The sequence below is a fragment of the Podarcis melisellensis genome (genome assembly GCF_964234715.1).
Source record: "Podarcis melisellensis genome assembly, chromosome: 3".
Taxonomy (NCBI): domain Eukaryota; kingdom Metazoa; phylum Chordata; class Lepidosauria; order Squamata; family Lacertidae; genus Podarcis; species Podarcis melisellensis.
Window position 1 is genome coordinate 2,650,983 of NC_138530.1, and position 24,143 is coordinate 2,675,125.

The window sequence follows — 24,143 nt, forward strand, 5'->3', positions numbered from 1 at the left end:
TCAAATTTTATGCTCACCTTTTTTTGGCCAAATTACGTTGCAAAAATCAAGGTGCGCATTAGATTTGATGGCGCGTTAGACTCGAGTAAACACGGCACACCAGAATGCATTTAGAGGCAGCTGAGTTCACCCCAAGATCTAGCAGCGGAGTGGTCGGCATCATCTGCACCTTAGTCTGAACAAAAAGGTCTTATCCTGCCGGCAGAAGGTTAACAAGGAGGAAACCAGTCGAGTCTCTCTTCAGAGGGAATTCCACAATCATATGAAGTTCCAGGACCCAAGGTCCACCAGGCCTAGGCAAGCAATTAAGAGCACAATGGTGAATGGATGCCTGTCTTTTTAATAGCTTTTATTGTATGATTTTATAGTTTTATTGCTGTAAATCTCGTGTGTGTGTGTGTGTGTGTGTGTGTGTGTGTGTGTGTGTGTGTGTAATGGCATGACAGTATATACATAAATGTTCTTATACATAAGCTAATGGTGGGTTTTGAAGAGTAATTTAGAGGAAGGCAGCAATCTTGGAGGTGGCCATGGTCAATATTTTTGACAGTGAAATTTTGGTATCTCTTCCCACCCTTTGCAAAACTAAGGACGATTTGGCAAGGGTGCATTGAAACCATGCAAAATGTAATTAATTTTTTTGTGGGTGTTCATGGGCCATGTGTTCTGGGACTGATGGGATTTGCTGTCCAAAAACCCAGTTGGGAAAGACTGCCCTAAATGTTAAGAAACTCATTTCCTTTCGTTTTCTGCTCTTTTTTTTCCAACTGAAGGAAAGAGAACTGGGAAATGCCTAAAACAGCCAGCTGTTTGTGATCGATGCATGAACAGCAGTCTCTGTGAGTTGTCTATTGGGTCCTCCTTTGGGGGCAAACGACTTGCTGGAGGACTTGTCCATGGTGCTGAAATCTTGGTGCCAGGAAATCTCTCCTTCTAGCTGTCATCCTCCATGAAAAATGCACCAGTTGCAGGCAATCTGCTCAATTTAATCCAAGGAAACCCTGAGTCTAAGCACACAGCCTCAAGGAGCTTTGGAGAAGACCTTGGGTCCTAGATTGAGCAGGCATTATTCCATACAAAGTGGAATAACAGAGAGGAGTGAAATTCACGCTTGCCATCCTCTGGACCACATTTCCTGGGTTCTCGAATCGACGCACACCTATAACCTTGCAATCCCGATGGCAGCTCCACCTTCAGCCTTAGGCTCTCCCTCTTGGTGGATCCCTTCCTTTCCACGCCAATGCAAAGTTTGGGGTTTGCACCAAGGAGACTTCTCTATGCTGGCCACCCTCTGAACGAGTGGCTGCTCCATTGCCAGCTGGCCTGGGCACCATGAAGCTTGGGGTGCCCTCAGGACCCCAAAGTCTGGTGGCACAAACACTCCTCTTCCTGGCTTTCCTGAACCGCCGCTCCCTGCAGAGACCGCTGGTGGCCGATGGCGAAGGGATGAGCGGAGATGACGGCCACCAAGGGAGCCCTGGACTCATCCAGTGTGGAGAATACAGCAACCAGGTCCTGCCCAATGGCAGGTGCAAGATCATCGCCACCTTGCCGCAACTGGACCAGCAGAGGTGCCCGGACATGTTCCGTTGCACGGACGAAGTCTCCTACTGGCTCCACGAGAACGAGGAGAGGAAACAGCAGATCCTGGAGCTGCGGGAACTCATCTCAGAGCTCCAGGAGGAACTGAGGAACCATCGTCACCGCATCAAGATTTTGGAGCTGCAGGTGAGTTTCTTATTTATTTATTTTAATATATAATTTTTATTGATTTTAACATATAAATTATAAAATGTACCACAAAACATATCACTTATACAATCTTTTTTTAAGACTTCCATCAGCACCTCTGATGATCCACCAGTTTAACCGCTTCTTATGCATTTCTTAACTTTATATTGCCTTTACATCTCTTAACAAATCATCCTCCCCCTTCTCCATTTTTGCAATAGTTCCAATAATACTCCTCACAAAACTTCTTGCAAACCTACAAATGTTGTCTGATCTTCACAAATACTTTTCAAATAGTCTGTAAATTTATTCCAGTCTTCCGTGAATTTCTGGTCCCGCCAGTTTCGAATCCTTCCTGTTAGTTTATCTAGTTCTGCATAGTCCATTAACTTCATCCTCCATTCTTCAATTGTCAGTAATTCTTCTTGCTTCCACTTTTGGGCCAGTAATATTCTTGCTGATTTTTGCATATAAAAAGAGCTTATACTCCTTTCTATTTATATCACTCCCAACAATGCCCAGTAAAAATGCTTCTGGTTTCTTTATAAATGTATATTTCAACATTTTTTTTCATCTCATTATATATCATCTCCCAGAAGCATTTCACCTTTTTACATTCCCACCACATGTGATAAAATGTTCCCTCTTTTTCTTTACATTTCCAACAATTATTACTGACTTTATACATTTTCGCTAACTTGACAGGTGTAATATGCCATCTATACATCATTTTCATCACATTTTCTTTTAGGGCTCAGGTGAGTTTCTTAATGGGGGAAAACATGGGCAGCAACTTACGTCAGGGATAGGGAGACTTTGGGGACCATTGGGCTGGATCTGTCCCCACTCCCACGTTTCAACTTTAGTGCATGGTTGGGCGACCCACCTGTCAGTCACATGATGCCATTGTGACATCAGATTCGTTCATTCATTCATTCATCCATCAATCAAGACATCCCAAGGCAGTTTATGGAATAAAATACAAGATAAAAGACTAGTAAATAATTAAACCAACACAACAACCACCCCACTTCCCACAGATACATTTAAAAGGCTATAGGACAGCCTTTCTCAACCTGTGGGTCCCCAGATGTTGTTGAACTACAACTCCCATCACCCCTAGCTAGCAAGGCCAGAGCTCAGGGGTGACGGGATTTGTAGTCCAACAACATCTGGGGACCCACAGGTTGAGAACTGCCCCTATAGGATATTAATCAGCCAAAGGCAGAATAGAGTGATACTATTACTTCCCTTGACCTGGACCAGGGGTCAGCAAACTTTTTCAGCAGGGGGCCAGTCCACTGTCCCTCAGACCTTGTGGGGGGCCGGACTATATTTGGGGGTTGGGGAATGAACGGATTCCTATACCCCACAAATAACCCAGAGATGCATTTTAAATAAAAGGGCACATTCTACTCACGTAAAAACATGCTGATTCCCGGACCGTCCGCTGGCCGGATTGAGAAGGCGATTGGGCCGGATCTGGCCCCTGGGCCTTAGTTTGCCTACCCATGACCTGGACACTGTACTTCCGTTGATGCAGCCTAGAATAGAATTAGCGTTTTCTGCTGCTGAGTCACGCTACTGGCTTATGCCAAGCTTGTGGTATCCAAACACAGTTCTTAGAAACAAATCATAGAAGAATCTGCTATAGTCAGCTTTTACCATCAAAAAATCATACAGTATAGTTGGAGTGGATCCTAAGAATCTTCTAGCCCAGCAATGCAGGGATCTCAGCTAAAGAGTCTCTAAAAGATGGCCATTTGGCCAAGCTATCATGTCTGTGACAGAACAAATCAGATTTATAAGGTGGCAACAGAATATCACTAGTTAGAGGAGATTGCTTCAGGTATCAGAACCCCAGAGCTGAGACCCCATAAGGCAGGCTTCCATAACCTCGGCCCTCCAGATGTTTTGGGACTACAACTCCCCTGATCCCTAGCTAGCAGGACCAGTGGTCAGGGATGATGGGAATTGTAGTCTCAAAACATCTGGAGGGCCAAGGTTGAGGAAGCCTGCCATAAGGCAAATAGGAAGCCCAGGTAGGATTGAGAGAGCCTTTATCCAGAAAAAGGGGGTTGTTGATTACAATTAAATAATCCTTTTGCTCCTGAGTGGTGGGATTGGACAGAGGAGGAGAGGACAGACTGCCACCCAGTTTATTTGATTAATCATCTGCTTTCTGATTGATTGATTGATTGATTGATTGGTTGGTTGGTTGGTTGGTTGGTTGGTTGATTTATTACAGGTAAATATTTGCACTCTTTCAAAAGCTCGACAGCTTTTGACAGTGTCTGGGATTCTGGGATTCTTTAAAACTAGCCTCTGAAACTAAATACATGGTTAACTCAGTACCATGCCAAATGTAATCGTCTCTCTACAATTTAATCAACTAAAAATGTGGACTTGTATTCAATGTAGCAGTAAGCAACTCGTTGCATTAATGTAAGAATTTCTGCTGGTGGAGTGGAATTTCCCCCCCCCCCCAGCCCTCCATGCACCCTCTAAATCTGTTCTGGGGCTTCCCCAATGCTCTGGAGCAGATTTGGGGGGCAATGGGGAGGGAGGAGTCTCTCAAAACAAATGCATTAGTTGCTCCCCTTAGGCTGTCATCCTCACACCACTTACTTGGGAGCAAGCCCTTTCCAGTTCAACAGGACTTAACTTCCAAGTAGGCATGTTTAGGATTGGGCTGTGAGTTGATTAATCTACCAAATAAAAAATAGCTTCCCTATTTATTTATTTTTTGTTTCGAAGAGAACAGATTGCAATGTGCGCTTTAATATTTGCATAACTGGAGGTTATGTAAATGAAAAATAGAGAATCGAGCACGAGAAAGGATGGCTGTTCTACAGGTACGAATTATAGAAGGAAGGGAGATTTGGCCCCTTAGGAAGAAACAATATTTTCTTATTATTAAGACTCATAAATCTTTGCCATCCGACGGAGCTCAGAATTTGTTTATGGAGATCGCCTGGCTGGAACCATTCTGCAATTTTGCATCCATCACCTGTGCAAATCTGGTTGCTCCTCTCTGAGGATGAGAGCACCTACACTCCTGGTATTAATGAGTTGATCACCATCATGTTTTAACTTTGATTAACATTAGTAGCAACCCAAAAATGTGGCAACAAGGTACTGCATCGTGCAGTTTACAGAACCAACAAGCAGTAAATAGCAAGAGAAAGAAACAGCGACACAGCAATACAAATCAAGACATCCATATTTCCTTAGTTGGCATGAATGGATGGTGAACGTTGAGCATCTAAGTCTGGAGTTTAGTAAATAAAATCCGCACGGCTGATGTAAAAGCATTCTGAGTAGTAGTAGTAATAGTAATAGTAATAGTAATAGTAATAATAATAATAATAATAATAATAATAATAATAATAATAATAATAATTTATTTATTTATACTCCGCCCATCTGGCTGGGTTTCCCCAGCCATTCTGGGCGGCTTCCAACCAAATATTAAAAACAATACAGTGTCAGACATTAAAAACATCTCTAAAGAGGGCAGCCTTCAGTTGTCTTTTAAAAGTAAAATAGTTGTTTATTGCCTTGACATCTGGTGGGAGGGCATTCCACAGGGCGGGTGCCATCACCGAGAAGGCCCTCTGCCTGGTTCCCTGTAACTTCGCTTCTCGCAGGGAGGGAACCGCCAGAAGGCCCTTGGCACTGGACCTCAGTGTCCGAGCAGAACGATGGAGGTGGAGACGCTCCTTCAAGTATACTGGACCGAGGCCGTTTAGGGCTTTCACGGTCAGCACCAACACTTTGAATTGTGCTCGGAAACGTACTGGGAGCCAATGTAGATCTTTCAAGACCATGTTATGTGGTCTCAGCAGCTGCTCCCAATCACCAGTCTAGCTGCCGCATTCTGGATTAGTTGCAGTTTCCAGGTCACCTTCAAAGGTAGCCCCACGAAGAGCACATTGCAGTAGTCCAAGCGGGAGATAACCAGAGCATGCACCACTCTGGCGAGACAGTCTGTGGGCAGATAGGGTCTCATCCTGCATACCAGATGGAGTGGTAAACAGCTGCCCTGGACACAGAATTAACCTGCACCTCCATGGACAGCTGTGAATCCAAAATGACTCCCAGGCTGCACACCTGGTCCTTCGGAGGCACAGTTACCCCATTCAGGCCCAGGGAGTCCTCCACACCTGCCCGCCCCCTGTTCCCCCTAAACAGTCCTTCTGTCTTGTCAGGATTCATCCTCAATCTGTTAACTGCCATCCACCCTCCAACCACCTCCAGTCCTCCACACACACACACACCCTGGAAACACACAGCTTGTGTGCAATTTCCCCTCGCAATAGACAATGTCCAAAAGTTATTATCCCACCAAGCCACATGCAGATTTTGGTTCAAGGTTTTCCATTGTGGGGCTATTGAAATCCCAGCTGCAGCTAAGCACCCACTTCATAAATTCTTCAGCTGTTGTCTTGCTAAACATCAGGAAGAACTTTGTGGTGGCAAGAGCTGTTTGACAGGGAAACGGTCTCCCTCGGGAGGTTGTGGACTCTCCTTCCTTGGAGGTACTTAAGCAGAGGTTGGAGGGCCACCTGTCATGGATGCTTTAGGTGAGATTCCTGCACTGCAGGCGGTTGGACTAGATGACCCCAGGACCCCTTGAACTCTAATAATAATAATAAATTTTATTTATACCCCGCCCTCCCGGGCCAGAGCCAGGCTCAGGGTGGCTAACACCAGTAAAATTACTGTAGAAACATAATAGGGGAGGGAATTTAAAATATTGGTTAAAATGCAATTTAAAATGCAGCCTCGTTTTAAAAGTAGCCCATAGATCAAGACCATAAGGGGAGGGAAACATAAGGGTCAGACTGAGTCCAAACCAAAGGCCAGATGGAACAGCTCTGTCTTTATATATATATAGATATATAAAGGTAAAGGTACCCCTGCCCGTACGGGCCAGTCTTGACAGACTCTGGGGTTGTGCGCCCATCTCACTTAAGAGGCCAGGGGCCAGCGCTGTCCGGAGACACTTCCGGGTCACGTGGCCAGCGTGACGAAGCTGCTCTGGCGAGCCAGAGCCGCACACGGAAACGCCGTTTACCTTCCCACTGGTAAGCGGTCCCTATTTATCTACTTGCACCAGGAGGTGCTTTCGAACTGCTAGGTTGGCAGGCGCTGGGACCAAGCAGCGGGAGCGCACCCCGCCGCAGGGATTCGAACCGCCGACCTTTCGATCGGCAAGTCCTAGGCGCTGAGGCTTTAACCCACAGCGCCACCTGCGTCCCCTTATAGATATATATTACAATACAAAATTATAAAACATAACACAAACTTTATCACAAATACATTCTTTTTGGACTTCCCTCAGATCTTCTGATAATCCTCCGTTTTATTCATTTCTTACACATTTCCTAATTTTATATTAATAACATCTCCTCACTCCTTTTTCATTTTTACAATGTTTCTAATATTAATTCTTCACAGAGCTTCTTGCAAATGGAACAGCTCTGTCTTGCAGGCCCTGCAGAAAGATTTCAAGTCCTGCAGGGCCCTGGTCTCTTGTGACAGAACGTTCCACCAAGTCGGGGCCAGTACTGAAAAGGCCCTGGCCCTAGTTGAGACCAAACTAACCACCTTGCGACTTGGGACCTCCAAAATGTTGTCATTTGTGGACCTTAAGGTCCTCCGCGGGGCATACCAGGAGAGGCAGCCCCGTAGGTACGAGGGTCTTAGGCCATATAGTGCTTTAACGGTCAAAACCAGCACCTTAAACCTGACCCTGGACTCCACCGGAAGCCAATGCAGTTGGTAAAGCACTGGATGAATGTGATCCCACAGCAAGGACCCCATAAGGAGTCCTTACATTTCTATGATTCCATGATTCACATATTCAGGAATGACAGCTGTGGGGAAACCTGAACAGGTGAATTAGTTATTTTGGATATTTATTTTAGATACACCTGGGAAGTATGAAACCTGGGGGCATCCCAGTCAAAAATGGAAGGAAACCCCCTGGAGCCCAGAGCCCCACTTGTGATGACTGTGATGCAGTATGAGAACACCTGCACAGGTGTACCATAACCATAATAGCAGGTGGCGCTGTGGGTTAAACCACAGAGCCTAGGACTTGCCGATCAGAAGGTCGGTGGTTCAAATCCCTGCGACAGGGTGAGCTCCCATTGCTCGGTCCCTGCTCCTGCCAACCTAGCAGTTTGAAAGCACCTCAAAGTGCAAGTAGATAAATAGGTATCGCTCCAGCAGGAAGGTAAACGGCTTTTCCTTGCGCTGCTCTGGTTCACCAGAAGCGGCTTAGTCATGCTGGCCACATGACCCGGAAGCTTTACGCCAGCTCCCTCGGCCAATAAAGTGAGATGAACGTCGCAACTCCAGAGTCGGCCATGACTGGACCTAATGGTCAGGGGTCCCTTTACCTTTACCTAAATAAATTTGAGCTCGGTTTCCTGATGATGTCTCTGCCGCAAGCCCCACTGCCAGGAAAGGGACGCCTTGGCTCCCCTGGTAGCTCAGCTAAGAGATAAATCAATTTCATTTCCTGTTAGTCTGCAGATTGTGGGACCAATGGATTTTAGAAGCAATCCAGTAGGGAGATATCCTGGAAATCACAGGAGGAGAGAGGCCTCTTGTGCGCACTGTGGGCTTCCCACAGGCATCTCGTTGGCCGCTGTGAGACCAGGATGCTGGACTAGATGGGCCATGGGCCTGATCCACCAGGCTTTCCTCATGTTCTTCTCTTCCCACATGAGCCCCACTGCAAAGGGGCTCCTACTCGAGAGGAGCTTCAAGAAGGAGAACCTCACTGAATTGTGTACCCCTGTTGGTTCATACCAAGTGTGCTCTCGTTGGATCATGCCCTTTATCCAACACATGTTGGCTTATTTCTCTGCTGAGCTCCCCGCAGCAACAAAGTGTCTCCGTGCGAGACGAGAGGATCACAAGTTCTCTTCGTTTAATTCTCTACAGAGGGTCCTTGCCCTTTGCCAGATAAGCTTCTCTTGGGGGGTTGGCTAATGACAGATCAGACCGATGAGCCAGAGATCTCAATCACACCAGAGCCATCAGCTCTTAAGGAGTTCGGCCACACAAGTCTTGTACATTTTGTGTGTGTGTGTGTGTGTGTGTGTGTGTGTGTGTGTGTGTGTTAGGAATCTGCAACATGGACCGCCTTATAGTGCAATACAGCCCTGTTCAGGGAAGTTTTTAATGTGTGACATTATAATGTATTTTTAATCTTTGTTGGAAATCACCCAGAGTGGCTGGGGAAACCCAGCCAGATGGGCGGGGTACAAAGAATATATTATTATTATTATTATTATTATTATTATTATTATTATTATTATTAAAACAAAAAAAATTCCTTCCAGTAGCACCTTAAAGACCAACTAAGTTAGTTCTTGGTATGAGCTTTCGTGTGCATGCACACTTCTTCAGATACACTGAAACAGAAGTTTCCAGACCCTTCTATATAGTGAGAAGGTGGGGAGGGGTATTACTCAGAAATAGACTGGAAAGAGAAGCTGCTGAATTGCAACTTATTACCAAACTTAAAACCATGGAGAGACCTGGTCTGAACAAAGACATTGGATTCTTATCTCATTATACATGACAAAGCCATTTTTCATCTTCTCACCCCTTGCTCTTTCCTGTAAGACCTATTGCAGTCGTTAAGAGTCGTCAACAGGCTCATCACAGCTATCTGCCAATCACCCATTCCCACCACCCTTCTGAGTAATACCCCTCCCCACCTTCTCACTATATAGAAGGGTCTGGAAACTTCTGTTTCAGTGTATCTGAAGAAGTGTGCATGCACACGAAAGCTCATACCAAGAACTAACTTAGTTGGTCTTTAAGGTGCTACTGGAAGGAAATTTTTTTTGTTTTGACTATGGCAGACCAACACGGCTACCTATCTGTAACTGGAATTATTATTATTATTATTATTATTATTATTATTATTATTATTATTCCCCAGCACAATGTTTCCTCAGCAAGCTTGCCCACTGCATTTTGCCCAGCCTTTAGCAGAGGTCAGCAAACTTTTTCAGCAGGGGGCTGGTCCACTATCCATCAGACCTTGTGGGGCGCTGGACTATATTTTTGGGGGGCAAATAATGAATGAATTCCTATGCCCCACAAATAACCCAGAGATGCATTTTAAATAAAAGGACACATTCTACTCATGTAAAAACATGCTGATTCCCAGAGCGTCCGTGGGCCGGATTTAGAAGGCAATTGGGCCAGATCCTTAGGTTGCCTACCCATGCTTTAAAGCATCAGTAGAAAAGGGCATTCTTAGAATCCTACTATTGTAGAGTTAGAAGGGACCCAGAGGATCATCTAGACCAACCCCTTGCAATGCAGGAAAATTTAGCCATCCAATATGGGGGTCGAATCTGCACCCTTGGTATTATCAGCTCCACACTCTAACCAACTGACTTATCCAGGCCATTCTTGATTATTTGTTTATTTGGAGCTCTTGAGACCTTGCTTTTCAGCCAGAAAGGCTCCCAGTGCAGGTTGCATACAATAGGGACGGCGCTGTGGTCTAAACCACTGTGCCTCTTGGGCTTGCTGATCAGAAGGTCGGCAGTTCGAATCCCCGCAACAGGGTGAGCTCCCATTGCTCTGTCCCTGCTCCTGCCAACCTAGCAGTTCGAAAGCACACCAGTGCAGTTCGAAAGCACACCAGTGCAAGTAGATAAATAGGTACTGCTGCAGGGGGACAGTATACAGTGTTTCCGAGCACTTTGGTTTCTGTCACGGTGTTCCGTTGCGCCAGAAGCGGTTTTATCATGCTGGCCACATGACCTGGAAAACTGACTGTGGACAAACGCCAGCTCCCTCGACCTGAAAGTGAGATGAGTGCCGCAACCCCAGTCACCTTCGACTGGACTTAAGTGTATAGGGGGCCTTTACCTTTGCCTTCAGCTTCATACAACCAATTAAACAAGGCAGTCACTGCCCCACAGGCTTACAGTCAGGGCGAAAACACAACACAAAAGGGTAAAGCCACAGGGAGGGAAGAGGAACAACAAACCTCAATATTGGGCACCAATTTCTAAAGAGTTGTTCCTCTATTGACCAGTTGACCCAATTCAGGAGGTGGGGAGGGGGCTCTGGAGCATCTCTTGAATGCTTTGTTTGTCCTTTATTCCATACCCCCATCTGGCTGCTGCGAAGCATGAAGAGAAGTCCAGCCGCAATGCCACCGTGGAGCAGCGGGTTCAGGAGCTGGAGCAGCACTACCAGGAGACCAGCACCCTGCAGCACATTCAGGCCACGCTGCTGTACGACATGCAGGCCCAGGTCCACAATGTCTCCCTGCTGATGGACTGGGTGAGGCACAACCCAGGCTGCCTGGTCCCGGTGGAGATGAGGCTCCAGCACGAGATGCATTACCCAGGTGAGTCCCCCGGAAGAGCCAAGATTTGGGTTCGAGTCCCACGTTGGCCAAAAGACTTCTGCCCTGAAATTTAAAGACTATTTACAGAGATATTGTAAAATTAAGGAATTTTAGAATAATGTTGGATTGAAACTAAGTGGTTTCTAGCTATGATGGGTTAAAGGAATATGAAAAAATGGGTTTATATAAGTAAAAATCTAAGATTGTAATAATTTAAGAATAAGATCTGGGTAGCAAAAAAGAGGGAAAGAAATTGTTGAATTAATAATTTGATTTGGAATACAAAAAAAGGGAGGTCCGAGAAACAAGTAAATGAAAAATAAGGAGATGAAAAGATTGATTGCTTTTAACAATTTTTGTTGGATATTTTTTTCTGTTTTTTCTTTTTTATTTCTTGTAATGTAAAATCCTTAATAAAAATTATTATAAAAAAACAAAAACAAAAGACTCCTGCCCTGCAGGGGGTTGGACTAGATGACCCTTGGGGTCAGGGCCGAATTCAGCTTTGAAGGTACTGAAGGTAATGGGGCCCTTTATGTGTCCAGCTGTGCTTTGCCAACAACAAATTGTCGCAGTTTTTGGTGTTGAATATATGCTATATGGGACGCAGGTGGCACTGTGGGTTAAACCACAGAGCCTAGGACTTGCCGATCAGAAGGTTGGCGGTTCGAATCCCCGCGACGGGATGAGCTCCCGTTGCTCGGTCCCTGCTCCTGCCAACCTAGTAGTTTGAAAGAACGTTGAAGTGCAAGTAGATAAATAGGTACCACTCCGGCGGGAAGGTAAACGGCGTTTCCGTGCACTGCTCTGGTTCTCCAGAAGCAGCTTAGTCCTGCTGGCCACATGTCCTGGAAGCTGTATGCTGGCTCCCTCGGCCAGTAAAGCGAGATGAGCGCCGCAACCCCAGAGTCGGCCACGACTGGACCTAATGGTCAGGGGTCCCTTTACCTTTTACTTTTGCTTGATCGTGCATTGATTTCATCACCTCCCCAGTCCCATCCTGAGCCTTCATTTGGCACCCCCTCTGTATTCTGTGGGGCATCCCTGCCCCCTTTTGTCTCCTGGTCCTCTCCCCTGCCTAAGATCCTAAAGGAAATGTCCTTAATGGTGTTTGTGATGCTGTTTCTTCGGTTGAGGGCTTTGACCCCATAACAACAACCAGGTCGACGGAACCCTTCCCATCTATCCTCCAACTGGGATTATCTGATAAAGAGTTTCACCCACTAGCCCAAATCCAGCCTGAGCCCCTGACGTAGGCGAAGGGAAAATCACGCTTCTGGGCTAGCAATCCTTTAAGCCAGCCAGTTCTGGATTCTGTGTGCTCGCTGTCCCCCTGGCTTTAAGCGGGATGTAGACCAGGTCAGTCCACTTCTGATCCCACTGTACACCGAGGCTACGTAAGCAGAGTCACCTCGGTTGCTCCTGGGCCAAAGGGAGAGGCATTCTGCAGCAAAAAGAAGAGGAGAAGAGTTTGGATTTGATATCCCGCTTTATCACTACCCTAAGGCGTCTCAAAGCAGCTAACATTCTCCTTTCCCTTCCTCCCCCACAACAAACACTCTGTGAGGTGAGTGGGGCTGAGAGACTTTAGAAAAGGTGGAGGAGCAGGGATTTGAACCTGGTTCACCAGATTACGAGTCTACCGCTCTTAACCACTACACCACACTGGCTCTAGGAAGAAGAGGACAAGAAGAGGGACTCTGGTCAGTGTGCTTGGGTGGGGTCCAATCACATGCCAGTGTGGAGCTAGGGCTGCCATAAGTCTGGGATTTCCCGGACATATACGGGATTTGTCTGTTGGAAATAGTGTCTTGGTGGAATTTCAGGAAATCAGTAAAAATGTCCGGGGAAACCCAGGTGTATGGCAACCCATGTTGGAAGTGCTGCTTTTTGGGTGAATTTCCTTAAGAATACAGTCATACCACATGTTACGTCCCCTTCATTTTACATTCTTTCATGTTACACCCCGCGGCGACCCAGAAGTATCGGAAAGGGTTACTTCCGGGTTTCACCGCTCGTGCATGCGCAGATGCGCAAAATGATATCGCGGTCATGCTCAGAAGTGGTGAATCGCAAACTGGGCACACGCAGATGCGTTGCTGCGGGTTGAGTTCTTTTCATGTTGCGAATGGGCCTCTGGAAAGGATCCAGAGGAACCAGTGTATATCAAAAACTTCAATTTTTTGGAGATTTCACCAAAAAAAGGAGGGAGGGAGGGAGGGAGGGAGGGAGGGAGGGAGGGAGGGAGGGAGGGAGGGAAGGAAGGAAGGAAGGAAGGAAGGAAGGAAGGAAGGAAGGAAGGAAGGAAGGAAGGAAGGAAGGAAGGAAGGAAGGAAGGAAGGACTCAACAGCTCCCCTCCCCCCCCCCCAAAAAAGCAGCTCAACAACTTTTTGTCAGGATTTTCACTTCTTGAAATATAACAACCCTAGGTGGAGCAATTAAAGTCAGTTTGTTATTATTGGTTTGCGGGCTCAGTCCAGATGATGCCTTGAAATGGTTTTTCTCTCCCCTCCACCCTGGCAGATGTGAAGCATGCCAAGAACTGCCCCATCGATTGTGCCTCCATATACTACAACGGGGTCCGGCGGTCAGGCGTCTATAGCATCATGCCATCCGATGGAGGTCTGCCCATTGAAGTGCTGTGCGAGATGGATGTGGAAGGTATGGAAGAAGGCAATGGGTCCTCCCGGGTGCTTCCTTACACATTGAGATGCTTGGGCCATATGCTGCTTCATGACTGGACTTAACTGTCAGGGGTCCTTTAGGTAAAGGTAAAGGGACCCCTGACCATTAGGTCCAGTCGCGGACGACTCTGGGGTTGTGGCGCTCATCTCGCTTTACTGGCCGAGGGATCCGGCGTACAGCTTCCAGGTCATGTGGCCAGCATGACTAAGCTGCGTCTGGCGAACCAGAGCAGCGCACGGAAACGCCGTTTACCTTCCCACTGGAGTGGTACCTATTTATCTACTTGCACTTCGACGTGCTTTCAAACTACTAGGTTGGCAGGAGCAGGGACCGAGCAATGGGAGCTCACCCTGTCGCAGGGATTCGAACCACCGACCTTCTGATCAGCAAGTCATAGGCTCTGTGGTCAGTGGCGTAGCGTGGGTTGTCAGCACCAGGGGCAAGGCAAGTAATTTGCGCCCCCTAACCCATGGATTTGCACCCCCTAACCCATGGATTTGCGCCCGCTAACCCCCAGATGTTGCGCCCGATGCGGCCAGCCCCCCATGCACCCCCCACGCTACGCCACTGTCTGTGGTTTAACCCACAGCACCACCCATGTCCCTTGGGGTTCCTTTACCTTTAAATCTTCCAAATGGGGTGGGAGAAGTTCAGATCAGGGTGGTTTTTCTTTTCAATTGGATTGTCAGTTCAGTGACATTTTTGGCAGGTGGAGGTTGGACCGTCATTCAGCGGCGTCAGGACGGCACAGTCAATTTCAACCGGACGTGGAACGAGTACAAAGACGGCTTTGGGGAGTTGAGCAGCGAATTCTGGATGGGCAACGAAAACATTCACAAGATCACCAGCCAAGGGGACTACTCTCTCCGCATCGACTTGGAAGATTGGAACAATAAGCACAAGCATGCCTTTTACCAGCTGTTCAGGTAAGTCTTCAGGTGAGAGGGCATCTGGGTTGCTGCCCAGCAAAACACGATAATACGATAATCTTTATTGTCCTTGTCCCATACAGAACAACGAAATTGAAGAAATCTACATAAGACATTCAAAACCCAACAAGCCTGCTATCCCAACCTGGTTGGCCCCCTAAAAACTCTGATACCCCATAATTAAATACAATATACTCCCATACAGACTCCTTACAATGCTTTTTAAAACCAAAATCGCATTTGGATAGAAACTGTTTCTCAGGCGGCCAGTCCTAGTCTTTATAACCCTGCACCTTCTTCCATCTTTCTTCTTGGGAAAGATGGGGGGCACAAGGAGAAGGGGACGACAGAGGACGAGATGGCTGGATAGTGTTTGCGAAGCTACAAACATGAGCCTGACCAAACTGCGGGAGGCAGTGGAAGACAGGAGTGCCTGGCGTGCTCTGGTCCAGGGGGTCACGAAGAGTCGGACACGACTAAACAACAACAATAAACCTTCTTCCAGAAGGCAGAAACTGAAAGAGATCATTTCCGGGGTGCGCTCTATCCTGTGCTAACTCTGCAGCTTTCTCATGGCACCTGGAAGCATATATTTGATCCAAGGTGGGAAGAGTGCACCCAATCATTCTCTCCGCAGTCTTTACAACCCTGGACAGCATTGTTTTTTCCATGACCGTGCAGCTCCCAAACCACACACACAGGCCATAAGTTAATACACTCTCAACAATACACCACCCATATTTTAGAAGTTACCAGCAGGGTTGCTTTCCTCTATCCAAATAACCCTGTGGTTGAACTGCCCCCTCCCATAAGCCCCAAGAGCCAGCATGCCCAATGGTCAGGGATTTGCTTTATTCATTTTTTTCATGCCATTCCTACACTTTATTGTTAAAACAAAAAACCAAGCGGTTTACAAAAAAAGATAAAACCATAAAATTATCAATTGGGGGGGAAATAGCAGGAAAATTTTTAAACTTTCTAAACATCTGCATGGGCGTGTCTAATTATTATTATTTTTTAATGGATAAATAAATAAAATCATTTAAGTTTACATCCCACCCTTCAGGAGCAGGGATTGAGCAATGGGAGCTCACCCTGTCGCGGGGATTCGAACCGCCAACCTTCTGATCGGCAAGTCCTAGGCTCTGTGGTTTAACCCACAACGCCACCTGCGTCCTATACAAATGTTTTACTGAGGAAATAAATAATACACCATCTGCAGGAGGCCCTCGCCTGCAGAGTGCAGAGGTTAGGAAAAAAGCCCACGGACAGCGTTCCTTTCAATTTCCACAAAACCACCTCCCCTCTGAAGTTGCCCCGGCTCAGGAGCGGCGACTTAGAAGCCCACTCTAAGATGAATGAATTTATTAATACGGTCACAGACCAGCGTCAACACACACAATATGACAGATCATAAAAAATATCAGAAATACAAGGGACAATATGAATATAACAAGGCTTTAAATATAAAAATTAAAATTAATTGTTAGCGTGTCCCCTGTAATTAACATTTAGGGGTTTGAACATTATGGGATACCACTTGCTTCCTGCGATTGATTGCAGATGCACAGAATTTAGCTACATTTAATGTAGTCTTGGGATTCTTGTCCTCTAGCAGTAGTTTTAAACTATGGTATTCCGATTCTTTCCTGGACTTTTGCAAAACAGGTGTAATAAAAGTCCAAACGTATATCCTCATAAAGACGACAACGTAATAGTACACCACTCTAAGATGCTCTCAGAAACCTTCCCTGTTGCCTTGCAGCATCGAGAACGAGGCGAATTACTACCGCCTGCATGTGGAGGGCTTCAGTGGGACGGTGGAGGATTCCTTCGCCTGGTACCACAACAAGAGGAGTTTCAGCACGCCCGACTCGGGGAATATCTGCGCCGCCATCTCCCACGGAGGCTGGTGGTACCACCAGTGCTTTTTCTCCAACCTCAACGGCGTTTACTACAAAGTAAGTCAGGACACTGAGGTGGTCTCCACAGCCCGCCTGCCCTCTCGGGTGGGTGTAATATGCTAAAAATTGCTAAATTTATATGCTAAATTTACAGTCATACCTCAGGTTGCGTCCGCTTCAGGTTACGTGTTTTCATGTTGCGGCCCACGGCAACCCGGAAGTACCGGAACGGGCTACTTCTGGGTTTGCCGCTCGCTCATGTGCAGAAGCGCTAAATCGCGCCCCACGGCACTTCGGCTTGTGTCAGTTCCGTGTTATGGACAGGCCTCCGGAACGGATTGTGTGCGTAACACAAGGTTCCACTGTACAGTGGTACCTCGGGTTACATACGCTTCAGGTTACAGACTCCGCTAACCCAGAAATAGTACCTCAGGTTAAGAACTTTGGTTCAGGATGAGAACAGAAATCGTGCTTCGGTGGCGTGGCGGCAGCAGGAGGCCCAATTAGCTAAAGTGGTGCTTCAGGTTAAGAACAGTTTCAGGTTGAGAAAGGACCTCCGGAACGAATTAAGTACTTAACCTGAGGTACCACTGTATATGCGAAAGCTATTTTTGGTCATCAGCATACTATCCCTTGCTTTTTCCTGTAGGGCTAATTGCAGTCGTTAACAGTTGTCAACAGGTTTACCATACTCATTGAGTCAATCACCTATCTCCCACTACCCTTCTGAGAAAAACCCCACCCCACCCTACCTCTATATAATAACAACAACAACAACAACAACAACAACAACAATTTATTATTTATACCCCACCCATCTGGCTGGGTTTCCCCAGACACTCTGGGCAGCTTCCAACAAAACATTAAAATACAGTGGTCTGTTAAAAGTTAAAAGCCTCCCTAAACAGGGCTGCCTTCAGATGTCTTCTAAAAGTCTGGTAGCTGTTTTTCTCTTTGACATCTGGTGGGAGGGCGTTCCACAGGGCGGGTGCCACCACCGAGAAGGCCCTCTGCCTGGTTCCCTGTAACTTGGCTTCTCGCAGGGAGGGAACCACCAGAAGGCCCTCAGCTCTGGACCTCAGTGTCCGGGCAGAAGGATGGGGGTGGAGACGCTCCTTCAGGTATACTGGACCAGGGCCGTTTAGGGTTTTAAAGGTCAGCACCAACACCAGAATGCTCAGGGTTTTCATGGAGATTTTAAAAAAAACTAGTAAGCATAAATGAGAAACAGAGATTGGTAGAATCATCCAACCTTAATTTAGAGGGCCTCCCGTTCTCCCACCCCACATTAAGCTCTAGGTGCCAGACTTCCACATCTGGTTTTAGCGAAAGGGTACAAATTTACCCTCTGTTCTCTTCCCCAACTCTCTCCTCTCCTCCCGTGTTGCCAATATGTGCAGGGTGGAAGATACTCTCTGAAGAACCGCAAGATTCTTGGCCCCGATGGAGTGGTCTGGTACACATGGAAGGACACCGATTATTACTCCCTCAAGAAAGTCACCATGATGATCCGCCCCCGCACGTTCCGCCCCCACCTCTCCCCGTGAAGGAACCCGGGATTTCCTTCTCATCAAATCACAGCTGGGCGATGGATGACCCTGGACAATTGCATCGCAGTCCACCGGCCCGTCCTGAGGCATGGCCCCTCACGCCAGTCGGCCTGTCACGTGGACAATGCAAAGAGCAGTGGACAGAATCTGACCCTCGGGCGCTTTCACCCAGGGGGAGTGTGCATTCTGGCAGCAAGGCTAGCTTGACGAACGAGGGGTGGTTGGTGCTCTCCCTAAATGTGGGCGCTTTGGTAGCTGCAAGCTGTAGAGATGGCAGCTCAGTGGAAGTCATGGCTTCTTGAAGAATGGCTGCATCCAGCTCTTTGTCAGAACAAAATGGGCTACAAAAAGGAAACCAACGAAATGAGCTTGGAATATCACTATATTTTATGAAGACCGATGGGCGCCAGCCAGCTTGGATCGGTGCAGTGCTGCCCTCTGTTGGAAGAAGCTGAGCTTTGCTGGACCTCAAAGTCCCTCTTTCGCTTAATGTTCCCAACATTCAGACATCTTGCCTGTTCAGCCTTGAGGATTTGCCATTGCCACTTGCTGCCAAGGAAAAGGAACCGCTTTGCAAATAGAAGGCTCCTCGTTTTTCTCTGGCAGTTTGCGGACATATTTCCGCAGCATATCACAGAGACCCCTTGCGACAGGGACCTATATCTCCTTGAAGCTGAACTCTTTAGCATAGTTGGAAGAGGAGGAGGAGAAAAGAGACAGCATCGCTTTTGCTTATTTCGTAAAATTTATATACTGCTTGATTTGTGGCGCTGTGGGTTAAACCACAGAGCCTAGGACTTGCCAATCAGAAGGTCGGTGGTTCGAATCCCTGCGATGGGGTGAGCTCCTGTTGCTCGGTCCCTGCTCCTGCCAACCCAGCAATTCGAAAGCATGTCAAAGTGCAAGTAGATAAATAGGTACCACTCCAGTAGGAAGGTAAACGGCATTTCCGTGCACTGCTCTGGTTCGCCAGAAGCGGCTTAGTCATGCTGGCCACAAGACCTGGAAGCTGTACGCCAGCTCCCTCGGCCAGTAAAGTGAGATGAGCGCCGCAACCCCAGAGTCGGCCACGACCGTACCTAATGGTCAGGGGTCCCTTTACCTTTACCTTTGATTTGTAAAAACAAAACCCTCAAGATCTTTAAAATGGGGGAAAGGGCCTTCATGCTTTCCTGACCTGGTGTTAGAGGTGCTTTTCTGCAAAGACTCAGTCCTTCCTTGGAATGGGTTGACTGAAAAATGAGAGACTTGTATTTTCAGAATTCCTGACAGCAGAAGCTGGACTATTATCTATGCCCTGCTTCTGCCCACTGTAGAGAGGACCCTTCAGTTTAGAGTCGGGGGTGGAGGGATAGGATTGGCTACAAAATCATAGCTGCCGGGGCAACTTCAGAAAAGCTTGAGGGAGCTGAGAGCAACATCTGCAGCAGAGATCTGGACCAGGAGGTGCAATTTCTCCAGCCAGGTCTATGGTTGGAATCTCTCTCCCATAAGGTCACACAACTTCTTCAAAGTAGTCTTGCCAACCAACTGCTAACTGCATAGCTGTCAACTGTCCCTTATTTGGCGGGAAACTCCCTTATCCCAGCGCCGTGTCCCGCTGCTGTTCCTTATTGATGATGTCCCTTAAATTTCCCGGGTTTCAAAGGAAGCAGCTCCTCTCCCTCCCTCCCTGACGGCCATGGAGGAGGGAGGCTCCAACTGTGTTGCTTGGCTGCGTTGCTCACCCAATGAGGAATCTAAGAATGACTGGGGGGTGGAGCTTGAATGCCTTGTGCCAATCAAATCGGGGACTCGCCTTTGCTCAGCGCTTCCCAGCAGAGAGGTGATGGTGGTTTTCCTTGCTGCATCCCCTTTGCCAGGTTGCTGCTCTGTGGGAACCACCACTTGAGGCTTCGTTTGGCTGCTGGCTGGGCTTTCTGCCTTTGGCTCTGAGGGGCTCAGAGGTCGAACATACCTGCACCCACAAAATCCCTTATTTTGGCTGCTGGTCCCTTATTTTTGAGGCTGCTGGTCCCTTATTTTCAAATCTGTAAGTTGACAGCTATGGCTAACTGGCAAAAGACCTCGGAGTGGGGTTTGGGGGTAGAGGTGTCAGAAAGAGCATAGGCTTGCAAGGGATGCCAAGTAAATATTTTGTGGTGGGGAGATCAGTGTAGAAGAATTGTTAGGAGCTCAGCAGAACTGATGTCAAAGCTTTGTCCAAATCTTACCTGAATAAACGTCTTATGTGTTTTGAAGAACCTTTGCATGGGATTAACAGCCTGCTTGTGGCCAGATTTCACAGGGAACCTGGCCTGTGCCACAAGCACCACAGCCCTGTGGGAATGTTGTGGGTAGCAGGAGAAGATATACTCATTAAATATTATCCTAGCTAACTCACGCTAGTAAGTTTATTCATACAGCAGAGTACATTCCCCTTTTTACACAGCAGGAAGCTAGTTGCAGATTTGAATATCTTAAGTTCTTTTATTTCTGGTAAGACCCCTTGGATTCCCTCCTAAAAGAATAAAGACACAACAGTCTTCTTTTAAAAGTAGTAAGAAGTTTACTCACATTCAGTTCACAGTTGGATCCTTGAAGGCAAAGAGGCTTTAGCTTAGAGTTACGGAAGAGGGTTTGAGTTCATCCCATATGGGAACTGATCCCACATGCTGCCGGCTGAGAGAAGAAAAGGCATCAAAAGAGAGGAAGGTGGCTGTGTGACTGGACCTTTTGTGAGGTCCGGAAGGGTCATGCCCACCTACCTGGTCACCTGCAAAGGAAGGATGCTCCAGACCAGGTGTGACAGGAAGTTTGACTGGCTGGAGCAACATCCCCTTATCTGTCTCCACTCTAGGCAAACAGGAAATGTTGTATTTGACTGCTTATGTTACATTCCACAAGCGCTCAATGTACGGTTACCAGATTTTTTTCAATGAATCCGGGGACACTTTTTTGGGGGGGGGAAGCTGAGTAGCAACAGGGTGGCGCTGTGGGTTAAACCACAGAGCCTAGGACCTGCTGATCAGAAGGTCAGCAGTTCGAATCCCTGCGACGGGGTGAGCTCCCGTTGCTCGGTCCCTGCTCCTGCCAACCTAGCAGTTCGAAAGCACATCAAAGTGCAAGTAGATAAATAGGTACCTCTCTGGCGGGAAGGTAAACGGCGTTTCTGTGCACTGCTCTGGTTCGCCAGAAGTGGCTTAGTCATGCTGGCCACATGACCTGGAAGCTGTACGCCGGCTTCCTCAGCCAATAAAGCGAGATGAGTGCCGCAACCCCAGAGTCAGACACGACTGGACCTAATGGTCAGGGGTCCCTTTACCTTTACCTAGCAACAGGGAGTCAGTAGTGGGAATGGTGAGGCAAAAGACCCTGGGCCCAAGCACACATGCATATTGTATAAAGGGGCAAAGCCCTTCTTTTGAACCCTGCGAAACATAATTGCACAGAGTTTTTAAAAAACTGGGCAATGGCGCGCTGCCCTCCCGTGACTCCCAAGCCTTCCCCAATCTCCTGCCCCCTTCCCCCTTTGTTTTGACAGATCGGGGGAGGCTCAATGGGCGGTGTGCCGTTCCCCAGTTTTTTTAAATAAACCTCTGCACATTTATGTTTCACAGCATGTGAAATAAGGGATTTGCACCTTGCCCGGCCGAGAAGCTGTGTGCCTTGCACCCCTCCTGGGCAATGGCCCACCACCCCCCATGACTCCCGAGCCTCCCCCAATCAGTCAAAACAAAGGGGGAAGGGGGCAGGAGACCTGTACCACTGGACGTCCCTGGTTCCCCTTTGGCAGTGGTGGCGGCAGTCAGCAGCCCAGAGCCAGCCTGGTAGCACAGTTGGCTCTGGCTGTTTTCAGGAGCTGCTCGCTGCCGTGGCGCACACCATTTTTCTTCTCCAGAAGTCCCCATATGATGTGTTGCACACAAGAAACATCATATGGGGCCTTCCAGCGAGGAAAAATGGCGGACGTCATGGCAGCGAGCAGCTCCTGAAGCCAACCAGAGCCAACTGTGCTACCAGGCTGGCTCCAGGCTGCCAAGGCTGCCGCTGCCACATTTCCCAAGGACAGATTTGCAAATTTAGGGACATTCTGGGGACGGAATTTGTCTTGGGACAGATTTTCAAATCCGGGGACTGTCCCCGGAAACCAGGGATGTCTGGTAACCCTAGCTCAATGCACACTGCCCTAATCCAGGGACCTGAGAGCGCCCCTCATTCATTTTAGCCAAAAGGCAGGTCCCCCTAAGTTGCTTCTCTCAAAGCGTCCAGGAACAAAACTGAACCTCCCAGATTCCATATGAAATTGGTGAGCAGAGGCGTCAGGTTGACCCCCCCCCCAAGACTGAGAGGATGGGGGATGCACATGCAACATCATGTTGTCAAGCGCTCTGGAGGAGCCAGCCACTGAAGCTGTGATGCACAATGAATTATGCGCATGGCATCATGGTGCGCGATGCACGCCGGGCCCCTTCAACATCGAGGAGAAAAGCAGGTTTCCGTTCTGGGAGAATCAAGATGTCACCCCGGACTGTGGAAATGTCTTGTAGTTTTCATTGCCCAAAAAATGAGGAATGAAAAAGCACATGATTTTTGAGACAGTCTGGGTATGTCCCAAATTTCATCACAAAACTGGACCACTTACTGGATTATATTGCCACCTGCTGGTATATTAGGTAGAAAGATGTATGAATGGAAGGATGAGTGATGCTTTAGATCAGGGGTCAGCAAACTTACCACAACTCGGGCCAGTGTCTCCAGCACCAATCACATGGCAGGCCAGAGGTCGGGGGAGCGCGTGCCCATGCGCGTGCGCACATGCTATTTCCAGCGCACATTTGGGTCAGAAGAGCACTGGAAATAGCTTGTGCTCATGTGCACAGGCCTCCTCCGACCCAGATGTCCACAAGAAATAACGCATGCACATGCGCAAATGACACTTGTGCATGCGCACAAACTATTTCTGGTGCTCCTCTGACCCGGAAGTGGGCAGCCACGCAGCACAGCACTGGTAAGAGCGGGCGGTGGCAGCGGGGGTCACCGCAGGCTGGATAAACGAGTCCCTCGGGCCTTATCTGGCCCGTGGGCCTTAGTTTGGGGACCCCTGCTTTAGAACAGGGGTCAACAACTTTTTCAGCCGTGGGCCAGTCCACTGTCCCTCAGACCATGTGGTGGGCCAGACTAAACTTTTTTTGGGGGGGGATGAATGAATTCCTATGCCCCGCAAATAACCCAGAGATGCATTTTAAATAAAAGCACACATTCTATTCATGTAAAAACACCAGGCAGGCCCCACAAATAACCCGGGGTGCATTTTTTTAAAAACGACACATTCCGCTCATGTAAAAGCACGCTGATTCCCGGACCGTCCGCGGGCCGGAGTGAGAAGGTGATTGGGCCGCATCCAGCCCCAGGGCCTTAGGTTGCCTACCCCTGCTTTAGAACAGTGTTTCTCAACCTTTTTCCACTGTGGCCCCCAAACCACCTTGTTTCCTTCCTGTACCCCCCCCTTCCTACCGGTAGAAAGGTAGCTATTTTGTGTGTAAACAGAACATCTTTTATTTATATTTTTATAATCATATTATAAGTGTATTATAAGTGTATAATTTCAACTGCAGCCCCCTTGGAATATCTGGGGGGGGGGTCAGGGGGCCATATAGCCCCTGGTTGAGAAACACTGCTAAAGAGATATATGTGACTGTACTGTACAGGTCCCTGCCAGCGGGAGTTTACAATATAAATTTGACACAGGAAAGCGGTGGCAGAGATAAACAGGGAAGTAGTACGCTGCCCTTAAAGTTGAACATGCTGATTCACAGTGTGCTTCCAGGTGTGGACAATTTTGTTGTTGTTGTTGTTTAGTTGTTTAGTCGTGTCCAACTCTTCGTGACCCCCTGGACCAGAGCACGCCAGGCCCTCCTGTCTTCCACTGCCTCCCGCAGTTTGGTCAAACTCATGCTGGTA

At 47.8% G+C, this 24,143-nt stretch overlaps 2 protein-coding genes across 2 annotated transcripts in view; both read left to right on the forward strand.

Moving 5' to 3' along the window:
• Nucleotides 1-24,143, forward strand: part of PTK2B (protein tyrosine kinase 2 beta) — a 247,159-nt gene that overhangs the window by 42,299 nt on the left and 180,717 nt on the right. The gene's annotated exons all lie outside the window — the stretch shown is intronic.
• On the forward strand, nucleotides 1,241-18,437 carry LOC309365762 (angiopoietin-4-like; the record flags this gene model as incomplete). Its single annotated transcript, XM_081904215.1, is given in 7 exon segments — nucleotides 1,241-1,325; nucleotides 1,328-1,728; nucleotides 10,909-11,131; nucleotides 13,656-13,793; nucleotides 14,527-14,743; nucleotides 16,512-16,707; nucleotides 18,051-18,437. Coding segments are annotated over 7 exon segments (1,407 nt in total). The 3' UTR covers nucleotides 18,198-18,437.